Source organism: Phalacrocorax carbo, chromosome 5 (genome assembly GCF_963921805.1).
Source record: "Phalacrocorax carbo chromosome 5, bPhaCar2.1, whole genome shotgun sequence".
Taxonomy (NCBI): domain Eukaryota; kingdom Metazoa; phylum Chordata; class Aves; order Suliformes; family Phalacrocoracidae; genus Phalacrocorax; species Phalacrocorax carbo.
In genome coordinates, this window is record NC_087517.1 from 502,567 (window position 1) to 522,430 (window position 19,864).

The window sequence follows — 19,864 nt, forward strand, 5'->3', positions numbered from 1 at the left end:
AATTTTCAAACCCTGATCCCCATAAAGAGAAAATTTACTACAATATTACAGGTTGCTCTGTAGAGTTACTGAAAAATATCTGGAATAATACAGTCAATTCTCATCAGCTCTATAAGTATTTCCTGTAATAACTTCCACATGAAAATAAGCATGGAAGAAAAATGTAATCGCAACCAAATGCGTGAAAGTTGCTCTTTCTTACTGTAACGAGCAGACTGCATTTACTACCTTGGCTATAAAGGTATAGATCTTAATATCTAAATTAGTCATGATTGTTTAAACAATGTAAGACTGTAATATGCACAAAGTGCCATATATATTCAAAGACTGTATTAAAAATCTTATTACGGCAAATATGTATAGCTCACGAAAGCACAAATGGACTTGCCTGGGGTCCTTCTGAATGCTGTCTATGGATGGAGACCGTGTGGTCCCATCATCAGCGGGCGTTGCATGCTGCAGCCTGTTATAGCTGGACTCCGACAGTCGATACTGCATTGACCTGTAGGGTTCCGCATAGGTAGCCGTGGTGTTCAGAGCATAATTATTTCTTTGGTATGTGAGCGTGCTACGCTGACTGGATGATCTTTGCAGGTTTCCGACTCCTGGTATAAAATCAGTATTAAAACAAACAAGGTAACAAATGTCTATCGAAAAGAAGAGGCAACACATGGTTAAAAGCGTCAGCAAAAAAACCCCAACAAACCAACCAGACGCAGGAACGCGCAGCATGCTCCGTGTTGACAGCTATCACCAGATTTAAGGGAGCAATTACTCAATGTCCCAGGGAAGACAGAGAGGTTAGTTACAGAACTAAAGGTTTGGTGGAATCGGGCTTATGCCTCAGCTTGCCTCAACAAGTACTTACTGTAAGAAATGCATCTTGTGCCATCAAGCAGGAATCAGGACACAAAATGTTTTCAAGGTTTATAATGAAATTCAATTATTAACAGTAACATCAATTTGCCAACTGTACTAAAAAGTAAGTAAACAAAACCAAAAATTGATCTAGTTTATATGACATTTTCCTTTTCCCGACTACACGTACATTTTCCCTGACAAAAAGCTAACAAGAGGATGATTTCAAAGACTAAGCTGATCCTTTCAGAAAAAGGAACGTGTGTCTTCCTGACTTAACAGAGCTGTTGTGGTCGCTTTTTGTCTTCCGAGGTAAGTGATATTAGGTAGACAAGTACACAGAGAATTCCAATTTCTAGTTCTATTTCCTCATTGGCACATCTGACAAACTCAATATATGTTTACTCTAGGTTGTAGAATACAGAAGAATTGCAAAACCTGCTGCCTCCATGTGCTGGTTTTGGCTGAGAAGGGGTTAATTCTCCTCACTGTGGGGGTCAGCTACCTTTCCAGCTTCCCGCGCTCTGCCGCGTGGCGGGGGGGACTGGGAGGGGCGGGGCCATGGTGGGGACGGCTGACCCCGACTGGCCAATGGCAGGTTCATTCCATACCATGTGACACCATGACCAATATATTGAGGTGGGGGCAGTTGCAGCGCCAGCGCGGAGGCGGCGCGGCGTCGGGTCGGCGGGAGGTGAGCGGCTGCGGCGCGGGCAGTTTGTTCCGGCGGTTCGTTCCCCCTCTCCCCTCCCTTCCCCCCCCCGCCCCAGGGCTTTGCACCTCTCGTTGTTCTCCTTTACATTGCATTTCTACTGTTGTTTTCTTTTAATTTTAATTATTAAACTGTTCTTATCCCAACCCACGAGCGTTACCCTCCTGATTCTCTCCCCCATCTACCGGTGGGGAGTGAGCGAGCGACTGTGTGGGGCTGAGCTGCCGGCTAAACCACGACACTCCGTCAACATTCCATACTCTTAGTATTTCAGTTATATTAAAAAACAAAACAAAAAAAACCCCAACACCATTAAAAGGCAGTTTTCAAACGTGTGAAAACATGACGTATGAATCGGACACTTCTCTATAAATATTTCTAGAGAGTTAGTTAAAGGACTTTAATATTTTGAGCTTTCTGAAATTACTCCACTATATAAACTTAAAGACAAACTGCACTGCAACACGTATTACATTTCTCTTTTCAGAAAATCAGTTCTCATACTAATCTAATGCCTATGCGCTATCAATATACGAGTAGCAATTCTATAAAATACTACAGAAATATTTCAGTTTCAATAGACAATCTTCAGATATAGTATTTTAAGTTTATCCTTTGCTAATAAATTGGGTAAAACCAGTATTTTTACTGTGAAAGATGCGGTAGGTAATTTAAGTGTGCAAGCTATCATTTTACTGTACTAATGAATAAAAAAATATGAACAAACTGAATTTGTAAGGGAGTGATGCACAGAGAACACAAGAGGAAGCAATACATTTTTTGAAGTATACTTTGCTTGGATGTACCCGAGCATGTGGTATCAGACAGAAAATATTCTGACCCTAAGCTGACACTGATACAAAGGCCCAAGTATTTCTTGTGAACGTCACAAAAACTTTGTAATTCCTGCCGGTCGTTTTAAGTCCTTCAAATCTAGCTTCTATCTCCATTAATTTATAACACCTAGATTTTCCTCTTAAATTGGCATTACATATCTCTCATATGTTCTCCTATACGCCAAAGGTTCCAGAAAAACCCCAGTAAGTAAATTAGGCGTGACTTTGGGACACAAGGCAGTGGAGGAGCTTTGGAAGCCCTTTACCCACCTGACCCTGTTCGATACAGTGCTGACTGGGATCCCTGGTGGAGCTCGATCGTCCCATGGTTCGGACTACGGTACACAGGGCTGTAGTAAGTTCTGCCTTCGTAGATAGGAGTGATGTGCAAGTCAGGAGATACAGCTGATCGTAATTCTTGTCCTAATTGACTGTGTTGACTGGCATATGAACTCCTCAGGCCTAAAACCAAGAAGAGGGAAATATGTACATGGCCCATACCAATTAAAAATAATAAAGCTGTCATGCCTGAATCTTTATTCCTTCAGCCAAGAAAAGGTGTTAGTTATATTCAGTTATAGAGATCTATTCATTAAACTTCTTTCCATTATGAAATGATCCGTACAGAAAGATTAGTTGAAAAAACAGCATTTCTTTTTTTGGTAGCATTTATAGTTGCAAGTCTAAAACATACAGAGTAAAAGCTAAGCCGTTCACAGATTCCACAATGACAAGGTAAGTTGTGAACCTGACAGAAATCTAGTTGTGAAACAGGGCACAGCCTAGAGGGGGTCATGGTCCTGAAAATGAAACAATACACAGCAGTAAGGGCAAGTCTTGGCAGTGGCAGCAGAGATTTAAGCGTGTGGAGAAAAGTCTTTATAAAGGTTTAAATAGCCCATTATGTGTATATACGTATTTTTTGTTGTATGAGAATCTCTTCTTCCGCCTTGCCTTTCAGCTGGGTTCCTTTTAACTGAAATCTCTCTCACTTAACTTGAATTCCTCAGCAGTGGAGCTCCTGCCACCACTTTTGCAGTGCTAGGTCCAAGTACGTTGTTGGCGGAGGTATAGAACAGCTTTTCAATAACAGCATTTTGAACAGCTCTGCACAAGTTCAGACTTGCTTCTCCTTGTGAGGGTTCCCCCTCTATCTGCTCCATGAAAACATCATTCACACCGCCTAGAATTTCCTTCCGTGCATTCCAGTGCGTTGCTGCATTTCTGTAACCAGCACTGATATACCTTTCCCCGACTATTTTGCTAACTGAATTAGCAACCAGTCTCCTATTAAGGTCACTGCTGCCACGTGATTAGGATGTTAGTGGTACCGTCTTAATCCTGTACTCCTCCTTTTTCAGCCCTGGAACACTTTTTGACCTATAGCACCACCCCTCCCACTGACTACCAATACCCCTGGTATTGGTGGGGTACTAACTAGCTACCCTCCACCAACCTTCTCATCTATGTTTAATGCTTTCGTTTAAACAATCCTAGTTCCCCTATTTTATAAGTTATACTTCCAGAGTCTACAGAGAAGCACTTATAGACTAAACTAGGTGGGGAAAAATAGTTAGAATTTAATTAATTCTGAGAGTTCTTCACCATTTCCCACTTGAGCTTTGTCAGCTTCTAACAAGATGCATCAGCCAAAGGAAAAGCTCCTCTACACTCGTCAGTTTCTCCCCTACCCCTACTTTTAAAAAAAATTATTGGGGAAGCACTTCAGAATTGCTGGATTTCAATACTGCTCTCTCATGTTTCACTGCCTTACACACTCCTGACAGTCTCCTTGGCCGAACCTTTAGCAAGTGCTAAACAGACCTCAGATGCTCACATTTAATAAGATATAAGCCAAACCCATATTTACTTTCAAACTCAGTTTACTTATATATTATATTATTGCTACATAACACCTCGGCCACCAACACCAACTTGCTTTTTGAATATTAGACTACAAGGAAAATTCCCTTTAATCTTGAAAAACTTTTATTTATAACATCTGTATTCCAGTCTCTTGAATTTTTAATTCCTTTGAAACAATTACACAGTGCTGCTTTTGTCTCTGAGAGTTACCTTGCCATGGGGTCCTCTTCCACTCTCCGACTCTTTATTGCATCTTGCAATGGCCTAATCTCCCCTTCACCCCTTTCAAACTCACTCCAGACCCTTCTCTTGGCATTCTTTGTTTGTTCTGTGATTTCATCAGTTCTGTTCTTTTAATTAAATTCTTCAGAGTAAAGATGACCAAATGTACATCCCACTGTGCTACAGTAAACAAGCGTGGCAATCACATACATCCCACTTGGTCTCAGACCAGCATTCTTCATGTTCCCTTTCTGGACTGCTAACTTCATTTTTTCAATCTTAAAACAGAAATATTGTCATCTTTCTTGCCTAAAATTACATGCAGAGTTTATCTACAACATTTACTCACTACATCAAATCGTAAATTGTTAGCAGAGTTAGAAAAGTTAACAAATAAGTATGTGACATAGGGGTGATGGAGCCAAGACAAACACATTTTTAAATGTTTAGTTATTCAGAAATTCAAGCAGGGCACAAACACAGTATAATTTTTGCTTTTAAAAGATATTTTTAAAACTATTTTATAAAATTAATTCTGTTTTATCCACCTTGGCATTACCATTGTAGGCACTAAAGCTGTAGCAGCTGTAAAAGCAACAGAATATGCTAAGTGAACTACGCAAAGGTAATGAAACAATGGAGATTACAGAACAACTTCAAAATACAGTTAAACAGTGATGTGTAACCAAATGTATCCTATATTTTAATATCCTTCCCCCCAAAATCATAGACCTGCTCTATCACAGTGTCTGCAAGAAAACCTCTGAGGGTCTGACAGGTCATCACTAAGGAAAGACATCTATGTATGGTTGGTGAAAACAAGACCTTCGCCAAGGCAAAGCAGGCAGCTGGACCTGTACCTCGCAGGTGACGATGCCGTCTCCTGGGAAGACACTCACTGCACCACACGGATACCCTTCTTAGAGACTGTAAGCACAGAAGGAAGAGAGGACCCGATCATATATCCACGCTCCCCTTCAGCTTGCAGAGCAGGGAGGGATTCTGGGTTGTACTCAAGACCGGTACAGTACTAACCTTCCCCCACATCCAAACTTCCTCTCACAGAACTGGTCACATAAAAATTTGAGTGTAAGATTTCAAGTGTTATATTGAACTGATCCTGCTAAGGAGACACGAAAACTAATTTATACTACAGAATATAAGAGGGTGGGTTTTTTTTCTAATAGTATTGAGGGATTTTACTCACAGTTTGCAACACAGAGCACAGGAAAGCCATACCATTTCAGGTTTCCTGGAATGATTACAATGGAGATGGCTATAAATAAGATGCTCTCTAGGCTTGACTACCACAGTTGCTAATTATTTCCTTAATACTGAGAGCATTAAATCTAAAGCATCTGCTTCTGAATTACTGATTCACCATCCCAATAACCCCTTTCTTCTAAAGATTTATCAGTTCACCTGTTTAGACAAGGTGATGTTCTCAAGCAGTGGTATCTATAAAGCATCTTAGTAATATTTTAAGAGTACAAGATTGCTCTTAGATCACAAGTTATGCAGCCCACTGGACTGCTCTCATTTGAACGACTGAATAGCCTTTCATGTCAAACTGATTTTTTCCCCACCCTTTATCACACTGGTAGATTACTGCATCCTGCAAACAGAGGTGAGCAAGAGGACGCCTTATGCCTTTTGCTGAGGAATGAGAATATTTTGGGATTTCCTGCAGTATGAACAGTTTAAAAGGAAGAACAGACATTGCAGTGTGTTCAAAAGAACATATGGTCTAACTGCAAAATCACCGTGACTGTGGTCGTCCACATGAAGGTCAGAACAGAACCACTAACACACACAGAAATTAAAATGCAAAGTATCTGTATCTTAAGAACTGCCTCTCAGATTAATAGATTCTTCCTTTCAGGGCTTTATTTTAAGCTAATATTACAATGGTTACCCTATATTTAAGTTGAAGTATTTTGAGATAGCCTAGAAATAGTAGGGAAAAAAAGACTAAACTTCAGTGATATTCAGCTGCGTATTTTAAGAAAGAACTAGACCTAAAACTAGCTGCAGCCTGGTGTCTTTTACTTTGTGTATAACCTGCACATGTATTTAAATGTAGCTTTGAAAATACTGAAATACCTCTGTTTGGAAGACTCAGGATTTCACTTATCTGCTTAAAACATAGGATTTAATTTAATGCATGGCTAGCAATCTAGTAATTATAGAGAAAGACAGCGTTCACAGGGAACTTGATACGTAAGTGTTTGACATCAGTATTTACAAGCGATTTGATACATCCACCACAATTATGTTCTAGCGCTACAACGCTTCATCCATAAAACGAGTATTGCGTTAGGGGTTTTCTACAGCTGCAGGTTTGTACCAAGTTTTAAGCCGTGTCTTTACCTTTTTACTAACCTGTAAGGCTATCTGGACGCGGAGGGACCATTCTCTCATATATATCGTAGTGCTGTCCATACTGTTCGATATCATGCATCGTTCTTTGCAGTGTTGTTCCCAAATGCTGTGGAACTGCAGTCATGCCAGAACGCTTCGGGGAAGAAGATCCCAGCTGAGTTTGGGATGGAGAAGCTACTCTGGTTTGCACGTCAGCAGGGGCAAGAGGAGAGCCAACTCTGACCGATGTTTGGTACTGGGAAGCCCCGCCGTTGGGGTTTGCCGTCTGTCTGGATGTAACCGAGCCGATCCGCCGCACAGCCGTTGGGGAGGCAGGTCTCTGTGCAGCATATGGGGATGCTGCCCGCTGTACTGGCAGAGTAGTGGATGAGTACGCGTGAGAAGTAAGGGATCTTTGCTCAGTAACTGATGGAGAACCATACCCGCTACCCAGAGACGTTCGCAGCGAGCCCCTTGAAGGGGAAACACCTGTGCTGACCATGTAAGAGGGAGACTGTGCTCTGGATGGGACTGAACTGACACGTCTCATGACTCGGTTGGTAGCAACATTTACTGACGGCTGTTTAAAAATGAAAACATTTATTAGTTTTATCATTTAGGCCACATAGTGGATACTTTTTTCCCATAAGACAGAGAAGCCAACACGAAATGCACACAATTTAACAATATATAAAAGCAGCTGAAGAGTACCTTTTACCCTAAATGTAATTCCTTCAAGTTTTCCTATAAAATAACTTTCTTTCTAACCAGTATTTCTTAAGACAGAAAATGGCATTTTGACATTAAAAAACCATCCATTCCTCATCCTTATTTGGTTTTCTATGTTAATACGCACCTATGCTTTCTTCCCTCACTACTCCTCCACTTTGGAAATTCACGAACAGTAATAACAAGAGTTCTAGTATAAGTTAGTAAAGTTTTGTCAATTATTGTCTTACTATCATTCCGACTAATGAAAGAGGAGGAAAAAGCCAGAAAGAGTAGAAGGAACATCTTCCTTTAAGCTCTATGTCTACATATAGGCTAAATTCTAGGAGGTCTTCCCCAATACCACAACTGAATTTTAAGCAAGAGATACTTTTTTGATATTATATTAACACTCTGCAGTCAGGAGTCCTCAGAAGTTTTACTTAATTTCAGCTGCAGTGAATGAAGCAGAACACCTGCATGCTGATTTCAGCAAACAAGTCTACATCTGCTGCAAGCCACTTCTGCGTTTTAACCCGTGAAGGCGTTAAATGAAAGTGTAATTTAATAACATTAATTCCAGCCTATAAAAGGTAGGTCAGGTCCAGCTACACAATTATTGTCTTTACAACTATGTTACGGACAGCGTACAGAGACAAAGCAATCTATTCTGAGCGTACCTGGACTGATGTCTGCCCTTCAGCTCGCGAGCTTCTCGCCAAATTGTTATTGGCGGCTCCAACAAGGGAATGCTGCTGTCTGTTTTCTGACTTGCTCAAGTTTTGGCTGTTATGGAAACTGCTTACTTCCTGGTAACCGCTGTCAGAATAAGAATTCATTTGTGTTGAACTTCTTGAGTTACCTACAGACCCTGTAGATACGAAGCCAGGATAAGAATAGAAGCATTGAACATTGACAATAATAAAATATAACTTGTTATTTGTTACATTCATAATTTGATTTTCATTTTTATACAGTCTATACAGAAATATATTTTAATATTTAAAATGCACACAACAGACCCTCACTTTCATGGAGAGATGTCTGTTCCGGTGAGTAGAGGTTCCCTTGGTCTGGTTCTGTCCTAATGTCATAGGCATTGGTATGAATACTCTCTGGCACTTGGGGTTTGTTTACACCAGTGGTTGGAGGATCTGAAAGAAAAAATTATTCAGATAAATCCAGTGTTCATGTGTACGTTTCCTGCAAACTCAGTCATGATAATTTTCTCACATACTAATGAAGAACTTATTTCCGACATAAATAGAGTCTACTGGTAGACAGGTATCATCTACCAAACTAGATGAACAAAACATTATTACTAATGTCTGAGAATCTTGTTTCCTGTAGTTTTGATGTAGGACTTTAAGGCCAGTGATAGCTATCCTCTGTGCACTGCAATACGCTTGCACAATGTTTCTACGCTGCAAAGTGTATAGTCCTACAATCTCAAGAGCTTCCTAAGTAAAAGGCTGGGTCGAATTTCATCCCTGTTGTGTACCATCAACAGAAGTTGCTGAAAATTTTAGGTGTTTCGTACTTCATATGCTACTATCCAAATGTTTACATTTTAACAACCCTTAAGCTAACTTCAGTTCTAAGAATATTAGCTGAACTTTAAAGGCAGCAAAGTGTAATTATACATAAAGAGAAAGCAAAGGAGACGTCACAACACTATTATGAAGAAGGGAAACAGTTACAACAGTCTGGGGAAAAAAGGACAAAGATGAGGACGTGAAACAACAAGAAAAACCAAAGCAAAACTATTTTGACAGAAACAGTAAGCATTTAATAGCCATCATGTTACACTTATTGATGAAGAACAGGCATCAGAGATGCAGTATAGAATCACATGATCACAGAATTGTTTAGTTAGAAAGATCTTTAAGGTCATCGAGTCCAACCGTTAACCCAGCACTGCCAAGCCCACCACTAAACCGTGCCCCCAAGTACTACATCTACAAGGCTTTTAAATATCCCCAGGGATGGTGGCTCCCCCACTTCCCTGGGCAGCCTGTCCCAGTGCTTGACAACCCTTTTGGTGAAGAAATTGTTCCTAATATCCAACCTAAACCTCCCCTGAGAAAGGGGAGTAGGAAACATGGGTGACTTTAAAGGTAACATCAGATACGTAAATTCTTGCTGAAGAAATACATGGACGAGCCTGGAGTGGAAACCAAGAGAAACATGCTAAGACACAACAGCCTAGTAAAAACTGCGACTGCTTCATGTTGAAAGTGCAGAGCTGTGGACAGTGAAGCCTGCTAAGTGCTCTTCGAAAATGAATACAACAGTATGTTACGGAAAGAGGCAAAACTGTTAGGAGTTTGCAGAAATCTGATGCTAGGAGGAAGACAGGAGGAAGACAGGAGAACGGGCTGAAAAAATTCTATGCAATAGCTAACAAAAACTCTCTTGAACTGGCAAAGACTATCCCAATATGAAATCTAGTGACACTCATAGAAAAAAAATCCCACACAAAACCAACAAAACACAAGACAAAACCCCCTGACAGAAGAACTATTGGAAATTCTTCATAACAGTCGCCATTACAGTATACTTCAGAGGAGAAATAAAAAATGCAAGAGCATTTGTACCTTTCAATCTGTAGAGAAATACTCTGATTTTTGCCAATAGCTGTACGCAAAATGCTGGCGTCTCATGATTTGCACAATTAGCCACAAGGGAACACTCATTCTAAAAATGTTTACACACTATTCAAATACCAGATTAAAAAAAAAAAAAAAAGGAAAAAACCCAATACATCTTAGAAATCACAGGCACTCGGCACTGTTATTTATCAGTACTTCGTTCTTAGGTCAAAACCATCTAGAAAATTTGTTGCTCATTAATTTACTGTAATAGGAGTATTATGACCAAATTTAATTAAGATTTAGTAAAAAGTGTTGCTACACTCCCATTAATGTAATCATCAGTTTGCCTAGAAATGATACAGAAACCCAACACTGAAACAATTCACTTCCACAGCTCCTGTTACACTGACTCGATAACAGATCATAACACATCAGTGGGTATTGCATATCCTTTAGAATAAAATACTTGCAGGGACTGGAGATTTAAATTTTAATTATATTCAACTTCAATCTTTTTAAACAAAAAGGATTGAAAATTAATAGTACAAGGCCCTGTTATTTTACTTACTTGGTGTTACATGATACTAAATCAATGTCAAACTGACAAATAATCAATTTTGGGAGAAACACATGGGAAGAATAAAGTTCAATTGTGCAGTGCCGTACAAATGTTCCTAAGACAGGGGTCTGAACCAAAATCTCGCTTCCATCACACATTTGCCACCAAGCAAATGCTTTCAGAAAGCTAAAAAAGATTGTTTAGGCTTTCTAACAAAGGCAAGAATTCACAATAAAATGAATTGTTGTCTTTCTCTCTCTGCTACGATAAATCATGATGAGAGTGCCCCGAATCAGATAATAGCCTTTTTATAAATGGCTGCTGATCTAATATTCTAATAATAACCATCTGCAAAACAACGTTTTATATTTCTTTTTAAAATTCTGTATAATTCTACTAATACACAAAGTTACAGCTACAGTCACACCTTATCGCGTTATTTGCTGATGTTTTTTGATATAAACTACTATCTGCAGTCAGGAAAAAAGGGTGATTTAAGGGAGAGTTTTCATTCATTTTCAGTATTTTTCAGACTGCAGTTGGTAAAGCATCATCTGGTGACACTTCAAAACAAAGCTCAGGAGTGAATCTGCAAGTAAAACGTACAATCATGCTACAGTCACAACATAAATGTCTACTTTAAATGAAATGTGTATCAGAAAGTTCTAAGCAAAAAATATTTTGTCAAACATGCCCACTTCTGAGCAATTACTCCAGAAAAGCTTTACTTCAGATACACAGATGTGAGAAAAAGACATCTACGGTTTATAATAGCGCATACAGTATTTAACCAGAAATATGATTTTTGGCCTCTTAGCAGGGATGTGCACAGGAGATTTCTACAGAGAAGAAACACAAAAATGGGAGAATTGAAGGATAACAAAAATACGAGCTGGATAAATGAAAGAGAGGAACTAATAGAAAAACAAACAACAGAAAAAGAACAAGTTACAGGAAAAAATGAGGAGGAAATACAGAAGTAGAATGCAATTGGATGAAATAATTCAGTAAAACAATGACCGAGATCTGTAGGAAGGTATCTTTACCAGTTGTGAACTGTCACTGGAGCATCACAGACCCAGGGGAAATAATGTGATGAAAAAAAACCTGAAATAATTTTCACTCTGAAAGAATAAGTAAAACTCATTTCTCAATTACTTGAAAAAACAAATTTGACTCTGTTTAAAAACATTGCTAAGAGGATACCTGAAAAGCACCACCATGACTAGCAAAATATAAATGCCAGGACAAGAAGGCTTTGAGAATATTAAATCTAAAAGAAAGGAAAAAAGCTGATGTGTGCCTCACCTCAGCTGAGGTGGCACCATGATGGCTGCTGGAACCATGTAAATACAGACATACAGCCTAAGAGCTTAGTCGCTAAATAAAACAAGGAACAGGAAGGGGAAGGGAAAGTAGATAGTTTGAGATTTATTTACCTAAAATAGTCACAATTATCATAATTATGAATATGCTTGAATGAACAAGCAGATAACTACAATGCTTATTCTTTGTACAGCACAAACTGGATAGCTCTTATAACTGCATGCACCCTTACGTGAAGATATGATATTAACACTGTGCAGAACATGGCTTATAAAACTTTTAACAAGCTACCTAAAATGGCAATTGCATTTTGATTCCATCAGACCAGTTCTGCTTAATATGACGTTCTGTCAAGAGTGCATGATCGAATAAGAGAAACACGACCCAGCGCAAAAGCGATTCACAGGGAGCCAAGGCCGTTTCTGGTCCTGCTGTGCGGTTTTGACAGGCTGGCTTCTGCACATACACTTCATCCCCCTGAAGAGATGACCACTGTTCAGAAGCTTGACTCCTCAATATTAAATACTCTAACTGATGCAAAAAACCTAACTAGTCAAATGCCCTGATCTGTGACGGACGGATTGGATTATTTCAACGGAGACTTCAATGTCTCTTTTAAGGTACAGTCCCACCCATTCCACCTAACACACTCAGGAGCAGATGCAGAAATACTACAAGACAAAAGTTTCTTGTTTTGGAAAGGAAGTTCAAGCTACCCTGAGATACAAAAATAGGAAAGTGCTCTCAGCAAAACCTTCGCTTATTGGAGACTTTCTCAGTTAGGTAAGAGTATCTGAAAAAGCGAATCAATTTTCAAGGGGAAAACTCAAAAGTATTTTTGAATTAACTGCAAGGAGACCCAATACACACGGCTCTTGTTACCATCACATCTCGCACAAAAATGCAAAGGCACAGAAAGGTGCAAGAAAAGTACCTGCGACTACCTCTACACCAAAACAGCCTTTCACAGTAACACTCACGTCTCTTCACGCGTGAGAAAGAGGATGTTAATATTATACTCTAGAAAAGATACTCGAAAAACATTCATAGCATCGCTGCTAATGTTCAGTTCACTTCAAAATAAGCAATGAATGCCAAGAAAATAAAGGGTTTGGGGCTTAAAGCAAAAGGTACACATAAAAAATAATACCTGATGATCTCCAAGGAAATGACTTCTCAGTAGAGCTGCAGAAGGAAAAAATAACAATTATCAACGAATTGAACCATGTGGCTATTTTGGATTTTTTTTTTTTTTTTTTTTTTTAATCAAAGCATACAGAATTGTACAAAACCCCCAGCAGACAGAGTTTCAATAGCCCATGTAAATAACACTGACAGACAGCTAAACCATTGGTTATCGATTTTAATTTTGTATTATTCAGTGGGAATGCTCTGTAGCTCACTGTATGGCAAATTACCAAGCAGCATAACCTATCCGCAGGAGGACAGGTAAGAACATGATTTATGACATGCACTTGCTGTTTAAGCTGTAACAACATAAATAAAACAGTATAGAGCGAGCATTCAGTCATATGTGTACCATTAGCAGTAAACACTTCAAAGACAGGAGCATCCGCAGCTCATGGTAGGGCCGAGAAAAGGAGGTTGGGAATCTCCGTCTAGAGCATTTTCCTTCTACATGTAAAGCAGTTTGAAAAAAATTAACAGGAACAAACCTACAGTTTTTACAGTTATTTCATTTTCCAGTTTTCCAGAGAGAATTCCTGTCCTTTGCATATGATGAGAAGTCAAACCATTGGACATACCAAAACATGTACGCCTCCAAGTGTAAACGGGGAACAGATTTTACACTGTCAAGGTTAAAGAGAGGCCTTAAGAAGGTGTTTAATACCAGTGTAAAGCCCTACTTCTCTTGCATTTTTCCAGTAACTATTTTATATCAAACTATCTCAACCATTTTGTTTTTCTGCAAAGCGATGTTCTATCATGTGCATTGATGCACAACTACCTTTGCAGACAAATGCAAAATTCACCCATGTATTATTAAAATTAGATATATTTTTCCCATAAAAATATGTAGAGTATTTCCTCTCTACATTCTACTATGAATTTTAAATCATTTTTGCAATTATTATAAGCTGCTGTTTTCCAAACAAAAAGATATTTAAAGGACAAATAGGCAAGTCCATCAGATTTTACGATGTCTAAATATCAGCATGAAACTGTGAATTTGGGCAAGATTGATCTATTTCTAAATTAGTATTATTTGTTTAACTTCTTTCTACCACAGCTACCAATCACAAAAAGCTTCAGCACAGCAACATGAACAATACTAGATACTTATTTTCTAAATGAAAAACAATCATTTAGGAGCCTTTTTGGGAAATAAAGTATTTGTGTATAAGAGAGCGCTAAACTTGCATGCAGGCATAAACTAAACTACAATTACAATGCAATTTAAAGAAAAAGGAGAAGTCGAGTACAGGCTCCAGGTGTCTGAAAGCCAACTTCATGTCTAGGCAGCAACACAAATTTTACTACGTATTGGCTATTCTTTCCCTCAGTCTACAATTTCAGTGTCTTTTGGGGTGCTACACTAATTTTTTACTTAGAACGTGCATAAAATGGACCAGTTAAATAGATTGAAACTTGGTGTATGGAATTACAGGTGAAGAGCTGAACTTCAGACTGAGACTTTCCAGGCTCATCTGCCTTGAGAAGTTTCTTTGTGTTCTACTGTATTTCTGAGACGCCTGTGGAAAGAAGAGCGCTGAAACACAGACTCCACCAAATTCAGATGCATGCCTGAACTTTCACAGATATTTTCTCTTTCCTGAAGGACCATCCTGTCCAAGCCCAGAAGCAGAAATATCCTAAGTTTAGACAACAGTGAAATCACTAGCATACTGGAACACACATGTCCCATATCAGAAACACTACGTACGTACACAAAACCAAACTACATGCCAAAACAGGATAAGCAAGTAGTTCAGTTGAATTCCTGTGGGTTTAACTAGGATAAGTTTAAGAACTTACCCTACAACAACCAGCAGATACCTTCCCCAAAACTTGGCTACTGTGACCGTGTGAATTCCGTCATTCCACCTGAGTGCAAAGTCAGGTGCATGAGTTTAAACTACCTTTAGTGGTATAGTTTAAATTGGGATTTAAACAAACCCAGATTTTGCATGACAGAACCTGCTGAGGCATTTCAGGAAAGAAGGTGATAGCCTCCAGCTAACAGGAGGTAATAAACAGCTACATATGGTTAATTCTTAAGCTATTACACCTCTCTCCACAGAAGAACAGACTAATTGAACATGGTACATAAGCTAGACAGCTCTGTGAAAAACCAAAAGCATCTAGAGACACCTGGAACTCTGCAGCAAAGGAACTGTGGCTATTCCAGAGCAGTAAGCTGTGCCAAGACCACCAAACCTCAATTTTTGCACAGCCTTGGGCTAAATTCATTCAATTTAAATAAAAATTTAAAAACATTTCTCATTTCTATTACACTACTGTTGAATCTAACTAATGCATTAACTCCAGACTGTTTCTTTGGCATATTTTGTGGACTGTAACTACACGCCAAGGTAAATTTTGTGCAATTTTCCCATTTTTTTTTTACTGAACCTTGTAACTACTTTGATGAAACCTTTAAAAATATTTCCATTGTTAAAAATTCATGAGGAAATTTGTACTACAACTGGTATTGAATTCAAAAGAATTTGATAAAACTGAATGAATTTTAATCATTGAAAGCTGAGTTCTGAACGTTAATTAATCTACATGACTTCTTTACCAAGTATATTCTCTCCTCTTCACTGAGCACACCTGGATATAATGGGTTATTACTGTTAGACTGCTCATTAATACTTTGCTCCACTGAAACAAAGAAATTTGAAGACTATTTGACAGATACTGTGCATGCTGCCACCAGAATTCTCCTGCTACCTGACCATGAAGTTTTACACTCTTCACCTTTTACTTTATTCCTCACAACTTCTGGAAACTCAGTTCCTTATGATGAGATGACACCCTTCTGTGGTGCTAGCAAGGGTAAAAAGGGCTAAGCATACAGAAATACTTCACTCTTAAATACACAAGATTATGAAGAACCCCACACGTACCTCTCACCAGCACATCTGGCTAACTGACCTTTCTCTACACGTACAAGACTTATGAACCATACAGATTGTTCTGACTATGGGTCGTAACTAGAAAGCTACCACATGAACTATTAAACTGGTTGAGAATTTAACTTGTTTCTTATTATTTTTGCAAAAATCCAGTATCTACCACCTACTGACTTCATAATCTAATTTTGTCACTTTACAGATGAAATGTTTTGAAGTTACCAAATGTTTCAGCTTTGATAAGTAAGTCTAATCATTTACCAGCTGTCCTGGTGAACAGGGGAGGTCCCAGCCGACTGGAGGCTTGCCGATGTGACGCCCATCTACCAGAAGGGCCAGAAGGAGCATCCAGGGCACTCCAGGCCTGTCAGCCTGACTTCGGTACCGGGGAAGGTCATGGAGCGGCTCATCTTGAGTGTGCTCACCAGGCATGTGCAGGACAGCCAGGGGATCGGGATCTGGCCCAGCCAGCATGGCTTCATGAAAGGCAGGTCCTGCCTGACCAGCCTGATGGTCTATGATCCTTCTATGGTCTATGATCCTCCTATGACAGGGTGACCCAACCTCGTGGGTGAGGGAAAGGCTCTGGGTGTGTCTGCCCGGGCTTTAGCAAAGCCTTTGGCACTGTCTCCCACAGCACCCTCCTAGAGAAGCTGGCAGCAAATGGCTTGGATGGGTGGATTCTTCACTGGGCAAAAATCTGGCTGGCTGGCCGAGCCCAGAGAGTTGTGGTGACTGGAGCTAAATCCACTTGGCAGCCGGTCACGAGCGGGGTTCTGCAGGGCTCAGTGTTGGGGCCAGCCTTGCTTAATATCTTTATCAACGATCTGGATGAGGGGATCAAGGGCACCCTCAGTGAGTTTGCAGATGACACCAAGTTGGGCAGGAGTGTCGATCTGCTCGAGGGCAGGAGGGCTCTGCAGAGGGACCTGGACAGGCTGGATGGATGGGCCGAGGCCAGCTGTACGAGGTTTAACCAAGGCCGAGTGCTGGGTCCTGCCCTTGGGTCACACCAGCCCCAGGCAACGCTCCAGGCCTGGGGCAGAGGGGCTGGGAAGTGCCCGGCGGAGAAGGCCCTGGGGGTGCTGGCTGACAGCCGGCTGGGCATGAGCCAGCAGTGCCCAGGTGGCCAAGGAGGCCACCAGCCCCCGGGCTTGTGTCAGCACTGGGGTGGCCAGCAGGGGCCGGGCAGGGATGGGGCCCCTGTGCTCGGCCCTGGGGAGGCCCCACCTCGAGTGCTGGGCTCAGGTTTGGGCCCCTCGGGACAAGAAGGACCTTGAAGTGCCACCAGTGATAGAACGAGAGGGAACAGCCTCAAGCTGCGTCAGGGGAGGTTTAGGTTGGATATTAGGGAGAATTCCTTCACTGCAATAGTGGTCAGGCACTGGCACAGGCTGCCCAGAGAGGTGGGGGGGTCACCATCCCTGGGGGTGTTCAAAAACCATGTAGACGTGGCACTTCAGGACATGGTATAGGAGGCCTGGGGGTGTTGGGTTGGGGGTTGGGCTTGATGATCCTAGAGGTCTTTTCTAACCTTAATGATTCTATGGTTCTATAATGCATTTTATTTCACTGTTCAAAAACCAGTGTGGTTAAATACTGCACCAGCAATGAGAAGCTGCTGCCATTCTCCAGACATTACACTGTCTCTTCCTGATATTAACATGCAATACATCTAAAGATATCCCATATGTGGTGCACCACACTTCTAAAAATACTTACATTTTACCCCACTATTATCCTTGAAAAAGAATCAGGTTAGTAGGGCAGACGTGCAGAAATGACATTTTTCTGTCAGAATAGTTCAGTATGATGTATATGGTTTTCAGTTACAGAAGTTAGAGATAAATATTATTACAGTATAGCAGCTATTTTTAAGTGTTATAGAAGCAAAGCATAGATAAAATATCAGACATACGGTCATGTACATGAAAAGAATTTTCTCTTCCCTTCTCAATCTGCTTTGCAAGAGTACAAAGAATAAGTGACATAAAATATTACACTAAGGGCATACAAAATACATACACTGAAACACTAATTTTTCAGCCAGTAACACAAATATTTGCTAACTGAAGATGGACCACGCATACCAACTCTGCTGAAATCGATTTTGTAACTTTTGGGTTTTTTTATCCTTTCCATTTTTCCTCGCTTGTAATTCGTAAGTATCTGGATTTTTTGGATTGGGTTGGGTTCCCTTTGCCCTTCTTAATGTCATACCTTTTCTTTGCCATCTTACAGCTTTAGTTCAAAGCTGATGTCTTAAGACACAAACTTGAACCAGCTGCCAATCTGGAAAAATAATAATCAGAGAAATGAAAAAGGTTTCATATTAAGTCCTTTAGAAAAAATAATGTACTAAGTATCACTAGTACCATTTCACATTCTTCAAGGGACAGATCTCAGGTAAAGCCTTTCCAGCTTTGGACTTCCAAGTTAGAAAAGGAGGTCAGCATTCGTCCCAGTTAAATGGCTACAACAGCTCAAGGACTCAGCCACCTCTCAGAGGTAGACCTGGCCAGTCGAGGCCACAGCCAGGTCTCTGGCAGTAGCTGCGTGTGGGATAAGAAAGGCTACAGGAACACATCTAAAATTTAAGGAAACTGTAGATTTCTAATTTTTGTTAAGATGTCTTAAGCAGTATGCCATTTTTAAAAAGTTATGTAAACACAACTATGATCTTCAGTTCCTAGACTGGACAGTTAATTTAAATTCTCGGTGCTACATAGATCTTTTGCAGGTATTATACAACAAGAAACTGTTTAAGCCTATTATACTGGCAAGTATTCCACAAGATGAAATGTCAATCAGTACTGCTTGAGAGAAAAGTAATGACATCCATTGCTTAACTGCTTAAATATACCACTGTTGTCATAAAAAAAAAGCAACAGCTGAAAAAATAAAGTATTATTTAGTAAATATTTCTAAAATGGTGAAAATATGTAAAAAGCTAAACATAGAATTCTGTTACCAAGCGTACGTACTTCACACACATTCCTCTGGTATCTTAGTTTGCTGCTTGGCTAAGCTTTCACCATTGGAATACATCTGTTCTGTCAGGCACCCAGTAGCAAATGGTTTACTCCCAGGGATTCGTGCTTGCTGCTTAGGTGGGGCTGCCAGCCAAAACTTAAGTGCCTGCTAAGACTGAATGTATTGTTTTACTTGTCCTTTATCTTCCATTTTAAATATCTACAGCAAGAACGTGTTTGCAATTACCTGCAGTACAAACGCTTAAAGCTTTGTATAACTGTAAATTCTTGGTATAGGGCAATTTTTCTAATAAAATGGCATATATGAAACTCCATAAACTTATAATACACATTACAAGCAACTGGCAACCATCAAAATCAGTATAACAAGATTTCCTGGTTTTGCTTTTCTTGTTGACACAGGTTAGCAGAAGTTTTCACAAATATTTTAACTAAAAGAGGTAATTTTCTAATAGCTATCTTCTTGATGTCACTAACATGCCTAATTCCTGCACCCACTCTGCTAGACACTGTACAAAGTACCACAGCCATCTTACGTCCCCCGCACAAAAACTGAACAGCTCTGCCACCAAGAGCAAGCGGTCCTGCGACTCACCAGGAATCTTCAGCTGACTCAGGCAAGCACTAACACTCTGGGTACGAACCTAGCAAGCTGTAGTTGGAATACTACACCTGAGTGTGGTCACCCATACCGAAGGATGCTAGCGCAGGTTGCAACCCAACGCTGAGAAG

The 19,864-nt window shown here is 40.1% G+C and overlaps 1 protein-coding gene across 7 annotated transcripts in view; it reads right to left on the reverse strand.

The window, feature by feature from the left end:
• PKP4 (plakophilin 4) overlaps positions 1 to 19,864 on the reverse strand; it is a 96,641-nt gene that overhangs the window by 29,836 nt on the left and 46,941 nt on the right. For 2 of the 7 annotated variants that reach the window (XM_064450900.1, XM_064450903.1), the window contains 6 exons: positions 13,193 to 13,227; positions 8,592 to 8,717; positions 8,244 to 8,434; positions 6,877 to 7,435; positions 2,677 to 2,868; positions 389 to 605 (listed from right to left, as the gene is read on the reverse strand). In XM_064450900.1, coding sequence (XP_064306970.1) covers positions 389 to 605; positions 2,677 to 2,868; positions 6,877 to 7,435; positions 8,244 to 8,434; positions 8,592 to 8,717; positions 13,193 to 13,227 — 1,320 coding nt within the window. Of the gene's footprint in view, positions 1 to 384; positions 606 to 2,676; positions 2,869 to 6,876; positions 7,436 to 8,243; positions 8,435 to 8,585; positions 8,718 to 13,192; positions 13,228 to 19,864 lie in introns of all 7 variants that reach the window. The other 5 variants (XM_064450897.1, XM_064450898.1, XM_064450901.1 and 2 more) reach the window with 4 other exon arrangements.